At 38.2% G+C, this 24,985-nt stretch overlaps 3 protein-coding genes across 8 annotated transcripts in view; all 3 read right to left on the reverse strand.

The window, feature by feature from the left end:
- LOC146576262 (BAR/IMD domain-containing adapter protein 2-like) overlaps positions 1-2,178 on the reverse strand; it is a 51,417-nt gene extending 49,239 nt beyond the window's left edge. For all 5 annotated transcript variants that reach the window (XM_085271390.1, XM_085271392.1, XM_085271393.1 and 2 more), the window contains exon 1: positions 1,950-2,178. In XM_085271390.1, coding sequence (XP_085127516.1) covers positions 1,950-2,021 — 72 coding nt within the window. In that variant the 5' untranslated portion in view covers positions 2,022-2,178. The remainder of the gene's footprint in view (positions 1-1,949) is intronic.
- Positions 2,179-3,072: 894 nt separating this feature from the next.
- Positions 3,073-8,503, reverse strand: LOC146576263 (charged multivesicular body protein 6-like). The gene is made up of 8 exons (XM_085271395.1): positions 8,259-8,503; positions 6,952-7,061; positions 6,594-6,681; positions 6,120-6,206; positions 5,953-6,018; positions 5,635-5,715; positions 3,538-3,613; positions 3,073-3,442 (listed from the first exon to the last, which is right to left on the reverse strand). Exons 1-8 carry the CDS (start codon positions 8,322-8,324, stop codon positions 3,393-3,395), a joined length of 624 nt encoding a protein of 207 aa, XP_085127521.1. The 5' UTR covers positions 8,325-8,503; the 3' UTR covers positions 3,073-3,392.
- A 669-nt stretch (positions 8,504-9,172) lies between these two features.
- Positions 9,173-24,985, reverse strand: part of LOC146576264 (protein tweety homolog 2-like) — a 28,142-nt gene continuing 12,329 nt past the window's right edge. The window contains exons 4-15 of one of the 2 annotated variants that reach the window (XM_085271397.1): positions 22,868-23,088; positions 19,597-19,692; positions 18,062-18,134; positions 16,111-16,180; positions 15,958-16,013; positions 14,691-14,783; positions 14,515-14,607; positions 13,454-13,596; positions 13,151-13,336; positions 12,975-13,053; positions 11,923-11,992; positions 9,173-11,687 (exon numbers count right to left, since the gene is read on the reverse strand). In XM_085271397.1, the coding sequence (XP_085127523.1) occupies positions 11,966-11,992; positions 12,975-13,053; positions 13,151-13,336; positions 13,454-13,596; positions 14,515-14,607; positions 14,691-14,783; positions 15,958-16,013; positions 16,111-16,180; positions 18,062-18,134; positions 19,597-19,692; positions 22,868-23,088 (1,137 nt within the window). In that variant the 3' untranslated portion in view covers positions 9,173-11,687; positions 11,923-11,965. The remainder of the gene's footprint in view (positions 11,688-11,922; positions 11,993-12,974; positions 13,054-13,150; positions 13,337-13,453; positions 13,597-14,514; positions 14,608-14,690; positions 14,784-15,957; positions 16,014-16,110; positions 16,181-18,061; positions 18,135-19,596; positions 19,693-22,867; positions 23,089-24,985) is intronic. The other variant, XM_085271396.1, reaches the window with a different exon arrangement.

The raw sequence follows: 24,985 nt of genomic DNA on the forward strand, positions 1-24,985 counted from the left end.
ATAGAGAGGCAGACAATATCTAGAGCTGTGTTTCAAGGATGACCAGAATAAAGACAATAACACACAATAACACAGATACTTGTGGAATAATTTCTGACTGTTAACTCAGTTCATCACTGCAGCTCTACTGCATTAACAACACGCAGTATACAGTAAAAGACTCGTGTTTCTCCCCTCACTGAGATATGGGTCACACTGAACTCTTGAAATATTAAAGAAACAGTACGAAACTTGCTTTTATGCTGCAAGGTTTGGTGAAAAAAGCATGACAAAGTGCCAAAGAAGCAGTGACTATAGATAACACTCACTCTCTGACCTCCTGGCTTTTGCCACTGGGTCAGTTCCCCAGTGTTGGAAGTGGGACTCTCTTTCTCCACTCTACTGCCCATCAGTGTTGGACTGTCAGGGCTTTGACAGGGTTTTTTCACCCCAGAGACAGAGACTCACTGCTGGGCTTTTACTTGAATGAGCACCAAAATCTGCAGAGGGGTCTGTTCTCCCCAAAGAACTCGGGAATCTGGAGCATTTCTTTCTTCCCCCTTTTATGGAGGGACTGATTTACCAACATTTGCAGGAAATAAGCACTTGTATAAACCCCATATGATAAAGGGCATTCAGGTAAACTTGGAACCAGTGCTGGGAACATTTACTTCAATTTATGGCTCTAAGAACCCCTAGATGTCTGCTCATTTCTGATACCTCAATTCCCTATAGGTATCAGAACAGCTCGTCTTGACTCATTCATGGGTTTCGCAAAACTTCTGCTGGCTTATGCTTTGCATGGAAACAGCTAGCGATAGAGTATATTTAGGTTATTACACGTATCAATACCTAGATATATATACAGATATAAGATAGAGACCACCTCAAGCAGGCCTAAGTCATTAAGGAAACCCAAGAATATTACAGAGCAGACACAGGAGCAAGCCATCATACGGTGAGATTATGTTGACATTCCATTACTGGCTGCAACTCTAAACCATGGCAAAGGTTGTTAAACAAAGCCTGCAGTGAGGTTTAATAAATTATAAAGCAATCAGCACGAAAACAAGCGCATGATTAGGGCATTAGCTCTTTTAAGTTATTCATCAACCACTTCTATAATCAAATGAGCATTCCAGCCATGTATACACCAACAGGGGAAAGCACTGGTAGATGATAAATGGCAAATTTCCTTATTATTCTGTCATCAGGTGCTCTTCTTTAGTATACAGCTGTAAATCCAACCCATTGCTGTTTCTACAAAAAGAATTTGAAGACAAGTTTTGCATTAAAAATACTGAGACATGAAAAAAGCTAAAAAAATAAATGGTGGGCTTAGATGGTGCAATCGCTTCCATTCATTTTTTACCTAGAATGTGTCTTTCCCAGAATTGAGGCTTTGCAATTAAACGCAGTTCACATGGAGTTTTAAGAAGAACAGGTTTGAAGAGGCAAATATTTACTTGTTGCAACAGGATGCTTAGGCTTTTGTGCCACTCGAGCACCGACTTCTGGAATGCAGTATGTTAATGTTTCAGCAGGCTGTGCTCAATAACCAGTAGTTAACCAACGAACAGCTCACACTACTTTCAAGCAGACCGCTATAGGTGTAGGCTACTCATGCAACAGGCCAAGGAGCATGAATAGCAAGAGTGAGTGACTTTGATTTTGCAGTTTTGATGGAAAGGTGTTGCCTTAAGTTGTGGTGGAACGCAAAAGTACAGGGAGGCGGAAAATACATTATTTTTGATCAAGTGAAAAATAAAAAATAATAATAATAGTAACCTGCTGCGTTTCGGCGCCTCTCCCTTAAGGGATCATCGATGATTTAAAAAAATGGGTTTTGAATGCATCTTGACCAAAACTATACAAAGATCAAATTCATTTTGCCGCTGCAGTGCTTACTTTGCGGCTGAAATTACATGCTCGTATATACCTCCGAACTTTATTAATTAGTTGAACCTTACCTTGTAGACATTTTCCGTCAAACGGTGAACCTCGTCTGTGCGAGACATGGTGAAACCTTCAGCCAGGACCATAAACGTTGTTTTTTTACTTTAAACGTGTATCCGCGGAGAGAAAGGGAAAAAAAAAAAAAAAACAGGGGAGAGACGGGTAAATGCACGAGTGCGAGCTAACAACAGGCGAGATAAGACACCGAGTGGCTCTGCGCTCCCGAAACCCACTAACTAAACACACCTTCTCTCTCCACAGCTGACAGTCCGATGCTGCCTTTACGGTCTACTCGGAAGTTCTGATTTTTGTTGGGCTTCCTTTATTTTATTTTATTTTTTTCGCAATCTCTTAAACACTGTGTGCGATGCGAAGATTTAAACAAAAGAAGTATAACATAGTATAACATTTTCCAGCTTTTGTTTACAAGTTTAAAAGTAAAATCTAATACATTCGGACGTATAGATTAGGGGTAAACAAGAATGAGAAAATATGAAGGGAGGGCTTTTATCCCCCAAAAGTATAAAATTTAAAAACCCAAACAATTATTAAAGGCTGTCATGGTAGCCTACGTTATCATGGCAATGAAAGTCACATAACGAAATTTCTACTACGTTGCGCGACGTGTTTTTGTTATACTAAACGGTTAAAAACATTATTTCCCACGGTAATAGAACGCAGCACCATCTTGTCAAAATGCAGATTTAGAGCCCGCCCCCTAAATCTCTACCATTACTAAATATTTGAGGCAAATTCGTTCTCGTAGCCACAAATTCCATGTATTTTAAAATATGTATGTTTATCTATTCATATCGCTCCATGCTAATTAGTGTCTAATTGCTGCTTAGTGTCAGATTGTAAATACTATATTTTCTTCCTTGTCTAAACATCACCCACATATTAGCAACATGAGATTTTGATTTTCTTTCAACAAGTACACACTAAGGGCACTCTAAATGAAGACACCTGTTATGTGGAGTGTGGTGTAGAAAAACACAAGTGAGGAGTGCCCCCTTCTGGAGAAAGTATGGTGCATATTTTCACTGGTATTTATTATTTTTATTAATTTTTCATTTTATAAAAATTACAAGAAATACAAAAAATAATCAGTTGTGGACAAATAAAGACAGGACAGCGTTTGTTCCCACAGCTCAATTTAATATGTAAAGCTGTAAATAATGTGTAAGACATCTAAAAACTCCTGTTATTCTACAATAACAGCTACAATGCAACACTTCTCTTCCTAACCAAATCAGACACAGAGAAATAGAATATTTCACTTTATGCATGACTTAAGTGGAGCGGTGAACCAAGTACAGACAGTGCTGATGCTGTAAATTGTGTGAAGATGCACTGATGTGTGCAGGTCCCGTGTTCACATACCAAATCCCAGAAAAAAAAAGAAATCCACCTCTTTATGCAGCTTAACACTGGATACAGACCACACATTCAGTCTACTAGGCTGCCAACAGCTCTCTGTCTGGCTTGCTCTTTGCTTCTCGCCTCTCTAGAAAACACAAAATCAAAATAAAATAGTGTGACGTCAAACACTAATTTATGGTTGTTTAAGGAATGATTTGTTGAGTGAAAGATTAGATGTACCTGGCTCTGCTTTAGCTGCTTCTGACACCTCTGGTATTGGTTCACTGGGGACCTCTGGAAGTGCTACGTCTTCTTCCTGTTTCAGAAAGAGAGATTACGAAAGCCAGCTGACATATTTAGTTCCTGAAAAGCTGAAAAATTTGTGGACTTATTATCAAAGCAGTACTACAAAAAGTTGCACAACGATTTTATTTTAATTTTAGTTTAGGTGCATAATATATTGGACAAAGACAGTTTTTGACATTTTGGCTCTGCACACCAGAACAAGGGATTTTAGATTTTTTTAGAAATCAATTTGTGATTGAAGTACAGCAAACAGTATGCCATTAACTAGGAATTACATCCATTTTTATGCACAAACCTCCATTTTCCTAGACTCAAAATTAGTCACATAAACCAACATAATTTTAAATATAAGGACTGTTTCTAATACTTGTCTAAAAAGCCATTGCAGCAAAAGACTGCCTGAAGTCTAGAACCCACGGACATCAACAAAATGCTTTGTTTCTTTCCTTTAAATCCTCTGCTGTGGCATGTTCTGCATCCAGGTTTGCATTTAGTAACTGTAAAGCTATGTTGTGGTGGGATCAGGTCACACGTTTGGTCATTGAAGGATATCTCATTTCTTTGCCTTGAGAAACTCTTGTGCTGCTTTTGTAGTAAGCTTGGACATATATGCTCGAGTCATTATCTATGTGCTGCAGTCAGTTTTGCAGTATATGCCTGCATCTGAGCAGAGAGTACAGCGCTGTACACTTCAGAAATATTCCTACTACTTCAATCAGCAGGCACATCATCAATTAACACTAGTGGCCCAGATCCACTGACACCCCTACATGGCATAACATTGTCTCCTTTTCGTATGTTTGATAGATTTATTGTGTTCTTTTAGCCTGATGGCCTTTCTCAGTTTCACCGATATTTCTTTTGGCCTCATATTAAACCTTCTAAAAATCTTTTAAAAATCCACTGTGGTGGTGTTCAGAGGCAAAACTGCAAAAAATAGTTTTCTTTGCTCAATAAATGATGTTGTTTTTCCCCCAGATGATTCTATTGATTTTCAGATATATTCATTTTAATTGCCCCTCTTACAGACATTTTCTGGGAGGTCTCATGTTGTTTCCATGCATTACCTCTTTAGGTTTTTTTTTTTTTTTGCATTTACACCATACTTCACAGTTTCCAAAACACTATAGCTCCTTCAAAATAAAATAATATTCCTCTTTTTTTTTTTTCTAAAATCAATTTCTGCTTCTTGTTGCTTCAGGTAATTTTTCTTTTTTCATCTTAAAACAACTTGTTAATCTTTATAATGAGCTTTCTATTCAGGAGTTGTTTTTTGTTTGTTTCCTGTTTGTAAAGATAATCTACAGAGAAATTTGCACTGGTGTAATTCATGCAGTATTTGGGTTTGTATAACTGATTTCATTGTACAATAGTGAGGTCTAGCAGTGTGGGAGGATATTTTTGTATGCATTTAAAAATTGTCTTTAAGAAGAAACACATTTAATTCAGCTTCAAATACAATAATATCTACTGCGCTACAATTTTATTTGCATAATTGTGTCAAACTGATTCTTAAAACTAGTCTTTGTACAAATGTGAAAAATAGTAATTTACAGCATGTAGTTTGACAGACATGTGAATGTGTAATTTAGGATAATAATTACATCATAAAAGAATAATCTTCTGAGGTTTTAATCACAATGAATTAACCAAATTCATACCCACAGTTGTTTCATATTCACTGTGTTATTATGCTACATTTATATTGTAATTAGCTTAAAAATTCTTCTTCTAAGTTTGCAACACAGTTTTCTTCTCTTCAAAAACCAGATTTCTATAGATTTAAGATTAAATGGCAACGTTCAGTTTAGGTGTGATATGCCTGCATGAGTCAACCGTGAATCACAGCTTTAACCACATAATTGCTCAAGTGGAAGCACTCAGTGGCCAGCAGTTGAATGCTGCGGTCACGCTCGGAGCCTTGGTGGGCGTAACTATTAGATGAAGTGGGGCGATAACAGCAAAAGAGCATGCATGCTTTGGAAATATTTTTAGTAATAACAAAGGTTTACAATGCAGTGTAACACCCACCTGAGTGATAGCTTCCAGCTCTGCTAAGACAGCATCCTCATCCTCTTGTGTCAGGACTCCAGCCAACATTTCATCTATTTGCTACAGGTGCATAAATGAAGCAATAAATTAAAAACAAACAAACAAACGAAATCGTTGATTTAAAAAATTCTCTTAAAGTGATATGTATCATCCCAGAACATACACTACAATATGAAGGAAATAATTACTATTGGACATGTAGTTTAATCAAACCTCAGCTGATTTTTGGCATACATGCAGTACCGGTATTAATAATAGTTCTGTGCAGGTATATTTGATAAACATCAGGCATTTTACCCTTTGATAGTCAGTCGATTCCTGTGTCTCATCCAGGATTCTCTCCACATCTTCTATTGACATGATCTGTCATAATGTTACATTATACACTCATGTTTATAACTCTTAAGGTGGTATTAAAATATTTTGAAAATGCATAGTACAGGAAAAACAATGGAAAGCACTACCTCATGCATGCTCTTCAGACAGTCGTTGCCAACTTTAAGTCCCTCAATGACTTTCATTTCAATTTGCATGAACTCAATGTCTTGAACCTGTTGACAAACAGTTACATTGTAAAAATAGTTACATGAAATATAAATAAACAAAACAATAAATCAAATAGTATTTGTCCCTTTTATTTTCTCATAAAATAGTGATTAAAGAGAGACTGAGTTAAAACAAACACTTTACATTACACTATTTTTTGGTTTGGATTAGCATGAAATATAGTAACAAATCACAAGTAATCACAAAACAGTATTGTATCACAAATGAATTTAAGGCCACAATGGACTTCTCAACTTTGGACCAATTTGCATTTAAGCAATCATATTATTAACAGTTATTTTGGAAACTGTTAAATACTGCAGAATTGAACTGGTCCACTCTCCCTTGGCACTGAATATCAAAGCCTGGTGGACTGATGCTATGAAACTTACCATGCGCTCGAGATTTGAAATCTGATTTTCGGTCTTTTCTAGTAACTGATCCTGGTACCGTTTTTTCTTAAGAAGCAACAGCGCTTTTCTGCAATAACAAATGAAAACACAAAGCATCATATTGCAAAGAATATCTTTTGTTTACAGTACGAATACAGTGTGTACCGCTGCATGCCGAATAAAGTAAATTGAATTACAAAAGAGAAAACGGACTCTGTGCAGGAGTCATTAACTTGGGAAATTTTAAGTAGCATTATCCATATTTAAGTAAACCTCATTTGTTTACATTGTTGCCAGTATTCACAGTAGTGTAACTACATGCTGGTAGATATTGTGTAAAATCGAGACTTGTGCTTACTCCTTCTTGCCATCTTGTAGCAGCTGCTTTGCTAGACGTCGCTCTTTCTCCAGCTGCAAGGTGATTCTCTTTTGGTACTGCTTCAGCTTGTCTCTCTGCTGCTTCAGTTGCTGGACAAAATCCCCAACGAGAAAATGAAAAAAACAACAACAACAACAACAATATAATATACACATTCCTTGCCATTTTATTGGGTACACCTTGCTAGCCATGAGTTAGATAAATATGTTGGTTCATACTGACATGACAGCATCACACAGTTGCAGCAGATCTGCACCACCCGTTACACCAAATCACAGTGCTGACTGTGAAGGCCATTTGAGTACAGTGGCTTCATTGCCACGATCAAACAAACAGTTTGAGTTGATCTGAGCTTTTGATATGGCGCATTATTCTGCTGGAACTAGCCACGAGAACAAGGATAGACTGTGCTTAGAGTCATGGATATAGTCAGCTACAATACTCAGGGAGGATGCAGCATTTAAATGTTGCCCATTTGGTACAAGATGGGGAGGGTGGATCAATGCTTTCATGTCGTTTACAAATTCTGACCCTACTATCTCAGTGTCTATGGTGCAATTTTGGTGAGCTCATGTGAACTGTAACCTAATTTTCCTGTTCTTAGCTGCTGTACCTCACCTGCTTCAAGGTTTGCGATGTTGTTTGAAACTTGCAGAAGATGTGTTTTTCTGCATACCTTGGTGGTAATGAGTAGTAGTTACTGTTATCTTCTCATCAGCTCAAAGGAGTCTGCTCATTTGCTTATGAACTCTGTCATCATCAGGTCATTTTGAGAGAACTGCCTTTAGGAATGTAACAGCAGATCTGCCTCCATAGACGATCTCTTGCATCCTCTTCCGCTCTCCTTTCATATATCCATAATTGTGGTCTTTCTCTTCGCCTCCTGCCTGACAGCTTCATCTTTTACATCCTTTGCTACCATGTAATTGGCTGATGAGATATTAGATATTAGCCTTAAGCAGCAGTTAAACAGGAGTACCCAATTTTTTTTTTTTATCTACTAAAAAAGTAACGAAGAAATAGACACAAAAACACAAGGAAGAGGTCCATAAACTGATGTCGCATATTATAAATAGATGTACTCATTCAGTAGATATTTTATGAAACCAATTCTGTGCTAAACGGAGGAGGGGAATACAGTTCTCACGAGATACGAGTCGCAGAGAAACCCAACAGTAAGCACATCGGGCGATATTAATTCATCTCGCCGTGTGACCACAGCACAAGACCGTGCAACCCCTAACACTAGCCCGATAACGGGGATGCTATAACCGCTATCAGCTCACCAAAATGGCTTTGTCCTGCTCCGTTACACGAGAAGGTCGACTCTTTCTCCCAAAGACGTTTCCCATTATTCAGCCACATCCCCGCCACATTCTCCCGTATCAACACAAAAAATATCACTTTTTGCTAAACATTTTGTACGATAGTAATTAGCCTAAAATGGCTAACAGGCTAACTGACTACACCATGCCCTCAGTTCTTTTTGTTTTCCGCGTTTCCTACGGCAAGCAAGGCAGGACGTATAATCCGAAGCGTTACATTACTTGATTATTAGAGCTCGTTGTTCTGATATTCATTCCTGTTATATTGTGACATGGTACGTGCGGTAACAGCTGCGCCTATTACTATGATAAAATGAATTCAACTGCAGATTTTATAGGGGGCACATGTTAAACACTCTCGCCGGACTGTTGGTACCTTGGAGAGCTTCCGCCTCTCCGGGGGTTCCAGGATCAGCACCATGGAGAGCAATCAAGAAACGTTTCCTCTAAAAATAGCAGATTTTGCTCAACATAAAGGCAGGAAATTAACAGACAGCTCTTGTATTATTTCACATTAGTAAGGTTAAGCAATGTGATAAGAGGACAGCATTCTAAATGACTCAATATTGTGCAAAAGTCTTGGAAACAGAGACAACTCTTATTTATTTTTAGTTTACTTCCAAGGAGCCAGACTAAGTTTTTCATTAGAGTTTGCCGTTGTGTCTACACATAAGAGACGTTTCGTGAAGTGCACATTTTAAACGGCACCTTTAGATACTTTTGTTACACCAGTATGTTGCGAAAAACATTTAGTTCCCATTTCTTTAGTTGAATCTACAAAAAAATATCAAAGATAAAACGGTTAAACAGCCATAAAACTGTATTCTTGCACCAAAATGATTCTCAGCTATTAGACAAAAAATGTGACATACCAAAGTGTATATTTATTGTGTCAGGTTATGCCAGATTACATGAGAACTAGGCTGAAAATCATTGGCAACAGGCCTCATGGAGTGATGAACTCAAATGTGAAATTTGGGTCAATACTGTATGTATGGAGAAGGTCAGGCAAGTGGTACAATAGTTAGCATCCATCTGTCAAACATAGAGGCTCTATCATGATCCAGGGCTACATTTCAGCCAGTGTTGGTTGTTGGGGGATCTTGTCAAATGTTGATATTGTTGGAATTATGAATATAGATAAGTATCATCAGATTTTGATCCAACATGCAATACTATCTGGAAAGGAACTGGTTGCCTGCAGCTTTATTTTTCAGCATGAAAATGATCCCAAACACAGCAAACACATACCTGGATAGAAAACACACAATGGAACAGTATCAGTCATGCCCTGGGCTCCCCAGTGCCCGGACCTTAACATCACTGAAGCAGCGTGAGATCAGTTTGACAGAGAACAGAACAAAACACAGCCATAATACAAAGAAATGATCTGAAGACTACTTAAAGAAATGACAAGAAAGCTTACCTAAGAGAGTTAAGGCTGTGCTGAAGATTAAAGGTGGTCAAAGCAAATATTGACTTTTAAAGTTGTTAGTACTGTACAAACTATTTTTTATTTTTTTACTAATTACTAGTTTATTTGTGTTTTGTGGTAGGTTGAGTTTAACGTCTTGGCTGTTGTAACATAGACATCCCCGAATGTAATTTTTCTTACTCATAACACTACCATTTTTCTGTGATTCATAAATGATATGCAGAATAAAGTGTGCTGGGCTGAGGGGCATGCTTTGGAAAATAACTGTACTTCAAAAAGACATATTTTACATGTATACCATCAACTATAGGTGAAGAATAGTATTTCAATAGATAGAAAAAAATCAGTATTGCTTGGCAGTGTGAAGGGAACTGTAGGAACAAGATGAAAGGCATTTGGTTCAAGCCAACCTTACCTATTAGAGCTTTGGAAAAACAAGACTTAATCCCTACTATAGTGTAATCCCTGTGATCTGCACTTTTTGTTTTGATCAGCAGCTGCCCAGCCGATTAAGTCAACAGCTTGCAAAGAGTTTATTGGTTTATTTCAGTTCAACTTATAACACTACATAGACTTACAGGTGCACTGCAGGACACAGCAGCCTCTCCGATCAATGTGTTACAGAAAACATTTCTGACCACACTTTTCACCAACACTGACTACAGCCAGAAATGTATCAAGTTAGGGATCTCTGACGCAGTTTATTCTATTCCCAAGGTGCATAGAGAAGAATAAGATTCTGAAGTGGTCAAAGTCTTGTAGCATAAAGAACAATTTTATTATATTGAAGTGAAACAGGTGAATACTTCAAGGACACTGGTTTGCAGTTGTGTGTTGTGCATTTTTTGATTCTTGAGAAGTCTGCTCTTTCGAAGAGCTGACAGAGAACCATGCCTCTAAGACTCCCATTGCCCCATACTATATCTCCAGGTACAGGTTATCACACCAAATCCCAGCCACACTAATGAAATTACTGCAGCAGGTCTTTCTAAGCCATCAGTGGAGAGCTAATAAGTAAACAATGGATCAACAAGTCTGAATATAGCATTTAATCATGAGACTTTCTGTACACATTAGCAAACATGAAAAAAACCCCAGACATAACACATTTATTTAATAAAGTAGAGAATGTTCCTTGCATATTCAGTTTATTCTTTAAAAGCTAACTAGTAGCACTGAGTTCTGCATTCCAAAGTTTCTTTATAATTACTTGTATGGCCAATTTTGCTTTAATAGTGATAACAGTCAGTTATTATTTTATCATCTATGCCCATCTGACTTTTTGTTAAAGGCATCTTTGGCTAATGAAAACAAAACTATAATACTTGGTATTTGTTTTATTAACTCATTCATTTTTTCCTGTATCCTTTCAAATCGCACCCTTGGAAATTACAAAAAGGACAAAAAAGAAACGATATTGCTGCCAAACAGAAGGATAAAGCAAAAAAAAAAAAAAAAAAAAAAAAAATCAAATGCCATGATGGAAGCCAGCCACTCACTTTACATCAAAATACTGACCGATGATTATATCCATGCACACCACCAGAATACTGAAAAGAGTTCAAAGACTGCGGATTTTGGTTCATAGAAAAGCTTACATTTGAGCAACAGTATTTCCATAAACCATGATAACGACAACAACAACAGCCTTCAGATGAAACTGAACAGTCCTCTATATTAAAAACTTTCAGTGCTTTCCAGGGACTGCATTAGTGTGTCAGTGAGGCAACTACCTCATATTGCCTGCTTTAATGTCTCAGATTGGGACGGCGGGCTGTCACTCCTGCAAACAGAGTTATACCGTGACGACAGCCTTGTCGGTTGAAGCTTAGCATCTCAGATGAAGTACTGAAAGGGATTCAGTAGACAGCAGGCTACACCTGAAAATCAGTCCCAAAGTGTCTAATCTGGGCATCAGTCATGGATAGATAGGTAGCTCTCATGCTGGGTGAATACTGCCAGAGAAATACATGAGAAAAAAATCAGTTTAGAACATATGGACTTTAAAAAAGCACCTTTGATAGCATATGACATATTAATATGTTATTAACAGATCTAAGCTTGCAGAACACCTGTTTTAATTATAAGCTAGTCTTTAATCAAGAGTTGTGGAATCAGGGGATAGTACTATAATGATGCGAGAAGTTAAAAAGCAGGAGGGCATAACAAGTTAGAATAAGTTACACTCACATGCAACACTCTGTGGGTTAAACAGTGCCAGGAAGCTGAGGTACTATGGAGCTTTAAAAGGGTCCCTGAGCTTTGAGATACAAGTTATAAACATTTTGCATATAGCAACCATCATTAGAAAGGTTTGCAGGGGGGAAAACATACAAAAATCAAGCAAATTAAGTCAGACAAGAGTGAAACAATAAGTCAAAGAATGGACATTTTAAAAAAGTGGGTAGAAAACATTGGTTAATATTCAATATTTAGATGCCTTATTGAGAAACTGATTATATAAAGGATAAGAAAATCACAGAAACGTCACAGAAAATTAAATAAATTAAATAACAACAGAAAAACAAACGTACTGCAAATATGTTTTCCAAAATAGCAAACATTTAAGTAACAGGAACAAATAACACATCTTGATGCATGCTGAAAATGTGATTTATAGAGGAAAGAATAGGTTTGAGCATAGTCCACGTTCACGCTCTCACACCTCAAACGGTGTTTCAAGTCTTTGGCACACTGTGAAAGCTGTTGAAGCACTGAGTCAGCCACACAAGCAGAAAACTTAATATAAAAGAAAACCAACCAACAGAGACTTTAACTGTGGATTTACAAGTGTTCTATCTATTATTTATCATTTAGCCCCAGCATTGGATGCACACCATGCACTTCTAGACTTTAAAAATAGATACATGATGTGAGATTGAGCTGGCAGTATTGCTTGTTTCATCTTTAGATCTCTAATCTGACCTAAACTATTCCTTTTTGAGAACCAGAAATACAGTCCAGTGAAAACCGCCAAATGTAAAAAGGATATATGACTGTAGTTATAGATTAGTAATGCACTAAAAATGAACACACTTCAGTCAACAGCCAGTAGATGTCAGTCTTCCATCATTTACAGAGCAACATAACTCCCTTCATTAACTGTTGAGGTTGTGTGCAGTGTATCAACATTGCTACATTTCTGCCACATGCTTCTTGTTAGTACTGTAGTGGGGCTGAGGCCAACTATGCCATCACTGCCATTAAACTAGGGACACTAGAGCCCCGTAGGGCCAACGCACCGAGGGAGGCGGGGATCCTCTCCCTATCAGTGGTACATTCTCATACCGAGGGGTTCCTCCAAACAGCATGGACTGATTCCTGTGAAACAAGGGGAAAGACATTAGACAGAGGTGAAACACATAAATTAATAAAACAAGAAAAAATAAGCAGCGTCATCATTTGCTATTAAACTTACATGTATTCAGGGGGTGACACTACACTAGAAGTTGACTGAGGAGGTGGATGAAGGCTGGCCTGGCTGCCAAGGCTTGTGGTGTAGCTACAGAAACTGTGCGTGTTGGACCTTCGGGGGTTATAGGATATCCGACGAGCTTGGGGGTTGAATGGATCCTCCTCATCTATGTCATCGTACTCTTTTTCCCTGCATGAAAGTGTACACCCGCGCACAGAGACAGAAAGAGAGAGTGCATGCGTTAACACTTTGCAGAAGTGCACTGTAGGCATTACTAATGGGGTAACGGGGTCGCTCAGCACTGACCTGCTGCCCATTAGTGTCCACACTCGGAAAATTACACACAGCATGGCAGAGAGTGCGCAGGCAGCCAGAAGAGAAAACAAAGAGAGGTAGAGGAGCCCTTCCACCCCATCATAGCACACACCCATGAGGGTATCAAGATAGTCCTAGAAGGATATATACATGCACACAGTCAATACGGTGAGTCACTAGCGGACATACTGTATTACCTTTGACAAATGACACCTGTGCAAATAATATTAAATTCCTTAAAAAGGCCAGATTATGTCTATGTTTAGACCATGAACAATGTTACAACTGAATCTGAAATTTAACCACCTCTCTGAGGAGGGCAGTAGGGCTGCAAGATTTCACAGCAGAGGTACCAAAAGGCAGAACTGAGACACGCAGACAAGCTCATGTTACTCTGATGATATGCATTACACAGATGCATTCTCATTTCGCATTGCTCGTTATATTTGACTAACAAGCTCTGAGAAACAGTCTTTGAATTTGTCTGGCATGTGTACTCAGTTACTGCATAAGCCTATATTTGCGGATCCTCATTACTGATGTTCATTACACATAACTATGGAATGTTTGTAGCCCTCCATTAACCATCATTTTGAGTAAGTCCCCAATCTGAACCTGATCTAACAATAAGGCAGCCCTAATATCTTAGCTTATCTTTATGGATTTGTTTAATCTCTGATAGGAAGGATTTAATAGAATTACCAGAGACTCTGCTGATCCAGAAACCTGCTTCTTGGGTTCCCATTACCACAGCAGACTCGTATCACAGCAGATGAGATGCTATTTTCATTAAATGATAAAACTCTGACAAAATGAAACCTGCAAAAGCCATTTCATTCCTTTTTCAGTCTGGAAAAACTGGAGGCGGCAAATAGTCGGTCTGTTACATACGCGGTGACTGACAATTTGAGTGGTGTATATAAATGTCAGCGTATGTGAAGTACATAGAGATAACGTTCGGAAAAATCAGTCAAGCTGGCCCTCTGAGTGGCTTTGAGCTACGCTACAAAGCAGTCCCATTAAAAAGTGTCCTGGTCAGAATCTGACCTTACCTTATGTAGCCCACGGCAGTCCAGCAAGGCTGTTAGCTTGTGTAGACTGAACTCTGTTGAGTTTAATAGTCGTTGGATTCCCAAAAGGTCTCTCTGTACAACAAGGTATAAAAGGGGAGAAGATGATACACACATTTCCACAGTCTAGTGTGAAAGTCTGTTAGCCAGCTGCGTACCTCAGCAGTGGGAAAGACCCGCACAGAGAACTGCAGCAAGCCTTGAATCTGGATTTGCATGGTAGTCAGGGAGCGCTGGCAAGTTGTCAAAGACTGGGAAAACATAATCACTCCAGCATCACACACATAGATATCCACCACAAACAATAAGAGGATCTTAATAAGGAGGGTATTGTTTAAGAGCAGCATGTCAACAAGTAATTTGGTGTTAAGTAAGGCTTTATCATGTGCTTAACAGAGGACACATTTGTTTCCAGACAGATTATCTTTTGCCACCAACCGTCTCGCCCACCACTCTCCCACCTCCCATTAGCACCACCAACCCATAGCACAAACAAAAGAGTAATATTTATACCAACTAGGCCATCAGAGAAAGGATCATCCTTACCTACTTAACAAGCATCAGTTTAATCCATAAATGGGTACGATGATAACCAAGCATGTAATGCATGTAATAACTACTGGTCATGTATTTATCCTCCACAAAAATCAGTGAATAGATGTCACACAGATGCAGAATCACTCATGCAAAAGAAATCCTCAGACTATACAAATAATACAAAACATAAGAAGAAGCACTAAATTCTCTGAAATGTTGCCAGGAAAGTGTGTGTGACAGGAAAATGGATATAACTTGAATCTGGGCATCAGATTCACAATTAAAGCAAAAGAAAACACACAGAGAGCCAAACATGGATGGATGTTTATTAGACGAGGCTATATGTCTAAGTGAGTTCTGAATAGCAGGAGTTAAGTGCCAAGGTTGTGTTATTCAAACTGGTTTTATTGAGACTGTATGACAGCTGTCTTTCTGCAGTTTCTCTTCAGAAAACAATTTATCTGCATTTCAGACACCAATAATTAGCTTGTTTGGAACATGCAAAAGGTTCTCAATGTTTCTTTGAAAAGGCATACAAACAAAAAAATGATGATTTATATATTTAAACTCAAAAATAAACCAACACAACTTGAGTGCTCTATGAAGGGCGGCTGGCTTAATGCAGGATGTCAGAAAATTGAATAAAAATGTTTCTAGCAGGAGTACCAAGGGGAAAAAACTTTGCACAGGGTATAAGATGCAGATAGTTTTTATACACCTATACAAAAAGAAGCATACTTTATCAAACTTTAGCATTTTGCATGATTAAATCAGGCTCACTTTGGCCTCCAAAAAGATATAGATGCTTGGCATCTAATGGTAAATAAATGAATAATAAGAGTCTGCAGTGTGCTAACACAAAGCTAAGATTGGACTTTTAGTCAGTACCTGTTGAAACGGGTTTGGTAGATTCGGACTGCAAAACAAATAATAGTGTGCAACATCTAGAAGGTGAAAGAAATAGAAAGATTAGCATTTTGTTTAAACAGCCATTGACAGAGAGATATTTTCAGTACAAATCTGTCTGTGGACATTAATTACCTGCACTTAGAAAATCCTTGGTATGGTTGACAATAAACTTGTCTGGAGACACACAAAAGTCACTTATACCCTGTAGGAAAAAAAAGGGAAAAAAACAACCTCCTATTATATACACCAGGAAGCACATATAAAGTGCAAAAACTGTGTGGTATAGGAACAGACTTTAAACATCATTGACCGTGTAGAGCATGTCACACTTTGCTGACCATGGGTGAAATCTACTAAATATTTCCACGCGTTTTAATTCTTCCCCAGAGAGCTGCTAATGTGCATGCATAAACAGTTAGGGGTCAAGATCATGCAATTGCTGCACACTTAGTACCCAGAACATAAAATAACCCACACAAAGCTATTATAAAAAAGCAAATATAACAAAAAATAACCAGAATGCTTTGTCATATGCATGGATAATTCACAGCTGGGGAAACAAGATACTCTTTAAATTTATTAAGTTAAAAGCGAACAAAGAATCTGTTATGGTGAAGGATCCAACATCAGTTTTATATCCGTTCTTATTTTATGACATCTCCAATAAAGAAAAGTATTTCTAGAGCTTCTCAATGTAAATGATAACTCAAAAGACAATAGCCAATCAAAAGTTAAACAGTACAGTATGAAATTACAAATAAAAAAAAGAAAAACTTAGGCTTACACAAAAATCAGTTCTACTTCCTGTTCTAGCCTTTCTACTTACCCCATTTTACTTTCAGATGTTCAACACACCCTTAACTCAACTGTGACCATGTGACTTTGTTTTCTGCAAAAACCGTACAGCACCATGCGAGGCACCATTATCTCATTATACTATCGGGGACATTTTGTTTATGCTAAGCCTCATCAAATATGTATAAATTTATGAATATTTTCTAGGACACAACCATCATCCACCTTCCTTTCAAAATGCACTGTGTTTTTGCACATGCAGGTTTTTCTCTCTCTTTTTTTTAATAATGATGTGCAGGTGCAATATGTTTTCTAGCTTGTTTTGCATGCTGTCCTACATTTCAGCTTCAATCATTCAAGACTGTTTTTTGATAAACAACTGTGACTAGATTTCCTATAACAAGAGCTAGTCACAGATTGCATTGAGAGTACCTCAACTTAAGACAAAACAGAGTTGGAGGGAGAGCTGCATGCTAGAACAACAAGCGTTAAGCCTGAAAGGTCAGAAGTTTTACTGCAGAGTCCTTTTTCAACTATAATGAGGGGAGCAAAGCAACAGACGCTGTCCAGGATTTCGCACATTTGGCTTTACATCTGCAGAGAAGCTCACAGAGAACCACAGATGTCTGTGAATCGCACGCATGTAGTTAATTTCAGGTTAAAATATGCTATCTTCCCCGCTCTGTTTCACCCTCTCTTTTACTGCCTCACTTAAAACAGCTGTCCAGATGTCAGATCCAGCAGGATAATCCACAGATGTTTGGTTTCTCGGAGTGGGGGATGGAGGAATGCTGGAACAAACGGGTTATTATATTTTTTTTGTACCCCAGACACTGTCCCTAATAAGAGCACCATTAAACACACCAAGTCCAGATGCTCCGAACACATGGTGTACAACCAGGAAGAGAGAACAATCTTTCAGAAATAAGGGGAGCCTGAAAGATAAAATGAAACTTTGGACGATCACAAAAGAGATTCTGAAGAAAGCAGAGGCAGCAATTAAAGGAACAAAAGTTCTTGGTTTACAGGAAGGCTAAGGGATGATGGACCTAAAAAACTAAGGATGTGTAATCAGCTTTACTGCCTGGGTGACCTTGGAAAGCAAGCCATTGTAATCTAGACAAACAGACACAGACACTTTTTAAGCTGCTAAGATGTTCATGTATTGTCCAGTTTTACTGGCAGGCACTTGTTTGGGGTTTATTTAGAACCCCAACAGTCTAATTTCAATATTTCTAATGAAAGTTTGAAGTGTACTTCAGAAGTAGCAGAAGTATAGTTTTCTTACCACGGCTGTAGCAGTGTCAACTCCCAGTGAGACCCAGCTCAGAATCAGAGACAGTATAACAAAACCAATGATCCTAGTGGAAAACAGCACATGGGAGTGAGGGTGACAGATTAAGAGATATAGGGAGAATCACATAAATCACAGAATCAGATGAATCAGTTTTCCTTTGTGCCACTGATATTCAGCCCCATGTTTTTACCCTGTTAATTTAATTAAATCTTTCCAGTTTCTCTGCTTCTGTTTTGGGACTTGTTCTCCTTCTGCCTGGAGACAGAGGCTCAGCTCACATGGTGCATTGTAAGTGATACAAATATAAATGAACTTGTAATTCTTTGCATTCTTATCTTAATATCCCTATATTTATTTATTTTTAAAAAGCTTTAGCAAAAAGAAGATTAAAAAAAGAAAACTAAGTAATATGAAATTTAGTAACTGCTCAATAGAACACTTAATGCCAAAACAAAGGATAATACCACTTGAGATTTGTTTCTTTGGTCATTCGTGCATTCCTGCTGCATTCCAGCACTTTTATTCCCTGTATTTTCTATCAATCATGTTACATAAGCTGCCAATCACTACAAGGTGTCACAGTCAACCAAAAGCTCCTGCAACCTTTGCTTTCTCTGACCCTTCTTTTATCCGATTCCTTTTGTTGAAAAAGAGTGACAAGTTCAACAAAGTCAAGTAAACACTGTGGAAGAGCTCACAAGTACGAGTTTTACAAGAGACCACTGGCATAAGCTTGAAAAAAAAAGAAGAAGAAAGAAAGAGGCTATGAACATGAAGTAGACGAAACAATAAAAAGGAAGAGGATGCTTCCCCCTCACCCAGATGAATGTAAAAAAAAAAAATAAAAAGGCAGAAGAGGGCTTTGCTTCTCAACTCACTCCACGGACCTTCTTGAAAGCACCAATAAAGTAGGCTGAGAGCACTTAATAATTAGTTAAGGGAGCAGATTCATCCTACTCAGCCGATCAATAGGCATTAGTGAAACCCATCAGAGAGGGATGTGAAGAGCGAGCCTGAGCATCATCTGCTAACACTGACACGCAGGTTGCAATAAATTGGGCAAATGGGAAGGGAAGTCTGAATTGTGGGTATGCTGGTCAGACATCAGTGTTGGTTCAAAATACCTGTGGCAATTCACTAAATCAAATGTTCAACTCTTCTTTCAGAGGTTTGCATTTGCATTTTACTTCACTTGGTTTAATGTGTGTGTGTGTGTGTGTGTGTGTGTGTGTGTGTGTGTGAGACAGAGGTGGCCTTCACCTGCATGTGGAAATAAGACAATTCACTGAGGAGAGGAGTAAGGCCCAGTGCCTTTGTAAGTGCTATTTGAAGAAGTAATGCTATCATTTTTGTTGTTAATGGAGTGACCTATACGGTGCCAGAAAAGCTGACTGGCGCCCTGTCTGTCTGAAGTCTGTGAGAAAAGGCCGATGAAAACAAAGATGTATTGCGAGGGGGGTGAAAAAAGAGAAGGAAAGAACTCACACAAAAGACGTACAGTTCACAGAAACAGTCAGGGTACCTACATGATCAGCAGATACTGAGAATGCTTGGCCATACCCAAGCACATGGCCAAGCAGATAACCAGATCCAGGATCAGTAGCAGCAAATAAATCAGCCATCTACAAGACATGAAAAATAAGCATTTTATTTACAGACGGCATATTTCATGCAAATTTACAAGCACCAGGAAGTACTGGCTGAACATATGTCTGCAACAGTACTCGTGAGAGCTTTGTGTAGTTTATCAGCATTCATGTCGCATAGTTACAGCCCATCTGTTTCAGGTAATTTCCGGCTTGTTGGTTTAATAATTCAACACCAGAAATCTATATACATTAATTTTTAATTTTCCTTTGAAAATGTCCTTCACAGGAATAGAATAGCCAATGTTTGTGTGTGCGTTTGTGTGGTCTGACCAGCCAAACACAGAAAAATGACTATGACTATTTGTTAGCTCCACAATTCCAGCATACTGGGAAAAAAAAAATCTATAATTTCCAAGAATTGGACATTATGGTCTTTTAGCGGCATTGTGTTGAACATGATTATGCTTAAAATGGCCATTAGAAATACAATGACAAGATCCTCAAGGTGACGCAATATACTCTCCCAGCCCTTTTTACAGTTTGACTTATGACCAACCATAATTAGCAGGTTCAAGTAAGTGTTGGGATATTTCAGTCTGAAAGTCAACGAGTTCACAAAACCATCACTTTGATTATAACTGTGAATATTTTGTCTTTTTGTTGTCTTGAATAATGACATTTGCTGTTTGCACTGGCAAAACAGGAGTCCAAGCTCACAATCCAATAGCTGCATGAAACTCGATTATGACCCGGAAGATTGGTGTCAAATATCTGCAGTCTAACAGAAGATGTGGTAATAGGACACAAAGAACAAGTGAGTATAGGAGTATGGATGCATGCAATTAATGGAACGGATATTATGTCTCTACCGGTGGTACAATGGCAGCTATGTTTGAACTTTTTCAAATGTCATGAATAACAGACATCAATACTGTAGCTGATATAAAGGAATAGATGAAAATACAGAAACATGTACATCCCATTCAAAGGGAATTCCATAACCTATACACATATTTAACAAAAAAGAATAATTATCTTATCTTATCACTCAAGTTCAAATAGATGAAAGAGTTATTAAGGTGTTCAAACACGTAGAATGAAGTTTTATATAAGACAGTTATTACAGAGGAGCTCAACTGCATCAAAAACCTTTAGTATGTGGCACAAACACCCAAATCCTCTGTAAACAAACTGAATGCATCTGATGCTGTCTAAAACTACCTACTCTGTACATAACTATGGGCTAGGTGACTCAAACAGCTTTCCACAGAGACGGAGAAATGAGCCTGAAATAAATGGTGCTTTTAACTACCTTGGTGCACTCGGCTACACATGCAGGAGGAATGCATATATTCACAACTTTAGGGAAAGTGATTTAATTTAACTGTGTATACTGAAGCACTTGTAAGAAATGTTTGCAATAAAATACCTCCATAATGTACAATTTTTTTTTTTACCTTCATCAGCATAAGTAGTATAATCTTTCATTTTTTTCAATATTTCACCTTTCATCCAGCTTTTACTGGCTGGTGTATTGGAAAACATGTTGGACCATTAACATAAACACCTAAACAACCTACTTCTGGCATGCAAGCTGGGAGAAAAGTGGTCTGAGTACTTCAAATAACCACTCATTATAACAAAAAGATATGCATGAGAGCATCTCTGAACACACAACATGGTGTGGTCTTCTGCAACAGCAAGTCCACAATGTAAGGCAGGAACTGAGTTTATAATTTGCATGAGCTCACTAAAATTGGACAACAGATTATTGGAGTTGCTACCTGACTGGATGAGTCTTGATTTCTGCTAAAACATTTGGATGATAGGGTCAGAAGTTGATGTTGGTAGTAAGAAAACACGGAGTCATCCTGTTCTATATCAACAATTCAGGTTGGTTCTAGTAGTTTGTGGCATATTTTCTTGGCATACTTTCAGCTCCACAGTCAGGGCAGTCTGAGTATTTCAAATAACTACTCATTATACCACAGATATGCAGAAGAGTATCTCTGAACACACTGAACACAGTTGCATTAGCTCAATAAAATTATGTAGCATATCAAGCATATCAATGGGATGGCTACAGGTTGAAGACATGAAGCTATTCTGTATCTATAGTTATGGGAAAGAAAAGCAAGTCACCAGGTCTCAGTCCAATAAAGCACCTTTGGAACTCTTGTGGAACCGGAGATTCGCATCGTGGATGTGCAACAAAATCTCTGAGGAATGTTTCCAGCACCTTACTGATTATATGATGCAAATAATTAAGGCAGTTCTGAAGGCAAAAGGGTGTCAACCTGGTACTAGTAAGGTGTAATGAAGCAGCTGGTGAGCGTATTCTATCAGCTGAACCTATAAACAGCACTTTAGTTAACATCTAAGATGACAATTATATTGTATGATCCCCCACACTGACACAAGATAAACCCTAGCTCCTGAGTGGCATTAGGCAAGTGTGACTCAGGAGCCTCTTGTGTCACTAATAAATGAATTCCTACAGCTGAAGCTACCACATCACCCTGAAGGAACATATTTTCATCGATTCAAATCTATGCTTAAAATAAAGTGGGCAACAGGCTTGCTGGAAACCTTAGTGCACAGCATGATCTGTCTTTAAAGTCTTATGCACCTAAATATAAAAAGAATCAACAGAAGATCATAAGAATTGATTCACAGTTTGTTACAGCAGCATTTTAAGCTTTCTAAATTAGTCTCCACTAACAACCGAATATTTTTTTATTCATTTGGAATAATTTATTACTGATTGAGTTTAATATTTTTTTCTGTTTTCTGATTTGATTCTTTTTATCCCTCTTAACATTTTGAAATGAACACATTTCTTAAAAAGAAAACAGCATCAGTATTATAATTGGAATGAATGTGAGCACAAGTCTGCAGGTAAGGAGCTCATTAACAGCCTAATAGTCACTCTGCCACGTATAACGTTTTATGAGAGCAATTCATATTAGAGTTGAACCCGCACAGTGGGGGGAAAAGCTCAATTTCAGCTTTCATTTATTTAGCAATTAGGAAAAATAGCTTTTCCGGTCTGTGTTCCGGATGGGAGATCAATAAAATCCCATCTGCTGTGCCTGTTCTGGATCACTTACAGTCCCATTCTGAGCAGTGCATTTACTTCATTCACATGCAGATAAAAAAAAGAAAAGAAAAGTGAACTACCCAGGGGATGTATTAAGGCACCACCTACCTGTAATACTCAATGAAGGCTGTCTGGTCTGCAATGGCTGCCAAGTCGAAATTGGTTTTGTTGATGTCTGGAAGAACAGTCAGCTCACGGATGACATTGTTGACCATCAGCTGCATAAAACGTAAAGCTTGAAGGTAGTCAGGCCTCGTAGAAAAGATCTCATCCAGGCGTTCCAGGTGCTGTTTGAGTGCAGTTTCCACATTGCCCAGTGAGCCTGCAACCTAAAAAACAAAAAGCAAAGAGAAATAAAAAACATAAAGAATGAATAGAAGACCACGAGGACAAAATAAAAAGGCAAAAGGGGTCAAAAGAAGTAAAAGAGAAAATAGGGTCAGAATGAAACAGGAATATAAACTCATAAACAAATATTCTTTTAAAAGCTGATTGAAAATATAGAGAAAGGTGAAAGAAACAAAGCACTCACTCGAGAAAAGATTAACTTTTCTCCTCAACCATGTGTTTTATTCAGATAAACAATGTTAGAGTAGAATACTGATAAGAAAACCGGGGAGACCTCTTATCACACAGGTCTTTGATAGTGAGAACAGAGTGGGTGGAAGCATGGAAGAAAAGAGCAAATACATTTTCCTTTTTTATTTGAACAAGAAAAAAAGAAAAAGAAATAAAAAAAAATGTGACACAGCAAATGCTTCTACTTTCACAGCAGCAACAGAACTAGAAACAAGTAGATTTAAACACTAATGGGAAACAGAGTTAAAACCACAATATCTTGACCTCATTATGTGTATTATTCTCTTTTAAAGTGATATTAGTAACTGGAGATGGCACGATACCACTTTTTTAATGTCCGATACCGATATCATAAATTTGGACATCTGCCGATACCGATATGACTCCGATATAGTGTGTTTTTTAATCAATAAAACTGTTTTTTTAATATCTTGCTGCTTTTTGTATAGTTCAGGGGTGGGCAACTCCAGGCCTCGAGGGCCGGTGTCCCTGCAGGTTTTAGATGTGTCCTTGAACCAACACAGCTGATTTAAATGGCTAAATTAGCTCCTGCAGTTCTCCAGAGGCCTGGTAACGAACTAATCATGTGATTCAGGTGTGTTGACCCACGGTGAGATCTAAAACCTGCAGGACACCGGCCCTCGGGGCCTGGAATTGCCCACCCCTGGTATAGTTCATACTCAAGTTAAAAAACAAACAAACACTAAAGCTATTCTGTTATACCTGTATGCAAAAAATACACTGCACCCAAAATATTTCATAGTTTAGCAACACTGATCAATCTAATAAAGTTAAACCTCCTCCATCCTCCCTATTCTGGTATCTTAAAGAGTACATAGCAGACATATTAAGCAACCTAACTAATAGGGTTGCAAACTCCCAGCAAAAAAAGGGAACCACCCACCCTCCACCTCGTGATGCTTAATCGACGCAATCAACTTTAATTTGATGCAGTGTGAAAAAAATGCACAGAAATAAATAATTTTTCAAGAATAATTAAATAGATTCAACATCTTTCTTCAACAGAACTGCAGACTGCACAGATGGTACCTTCCCAGAGGAAAAAGTAGTATAGCTTACTAGGGTATATTAGACTTAATAGTTACTATATCCAGTAATGGACTTCTATACATTTTACATCAGATTAAAACTTTGGGTGTAAGATTCAGATAATTATTTATTAAAAGCTAGACATTTTAAATGAGAATAAGAAAGAAAAGTATGTCTTTGTGCCTCCCTTTTCCCTGTTAATGCCCTATCGGCCCCCTGGCTAAACTTTGCTAGATCCGCCCCTGCACAGTTACCAGCCGTCAGCTACGTAGAAAAGGATCTTGGTGTACAAAGTAATATTAAATAAATTCTAACAACAGCTTAAGCTTCAACGTGCTGCTGTTGTTCAGCTGCTGGTTTCCTCTTTCTGGCGCGAAGTGGGCCAAAAACAAACAAGAGAGACGGACTCGTGACAGAAAAGCCAATAGGCTGATCATTGATCTGTTTCATGATTGAAGTAGCAGCAGGAGAGGGAGAGAGAGGCGCAGTCGCTCCATATATCGGTTGTTAAGCTTAACACGGGGATGCTTTACAAACATTCAGAGATGAACTTACACACTTGCTTTACTTCTCTCTGGGATCACTTCCTCAGAGATG

The sequence above is a fragment of the Mchenga conophoros genome, linkage group LG4, assembly GCF_057382185.1.
Source record: "Mchenga conophoros isolate Kocher_MC1m ecotype Shallow Benthic linkage group LG4, M_conophoros_male_GT1.1, whole genome shotgun sequence".
NCBI classification, from domain to species: domain Eukaryota; kingdom Metazoa; phylum Chordata; class Actinopteri; order Cichliformes; family Cichlidae; genus Mchenga; species Mchenga conophoros.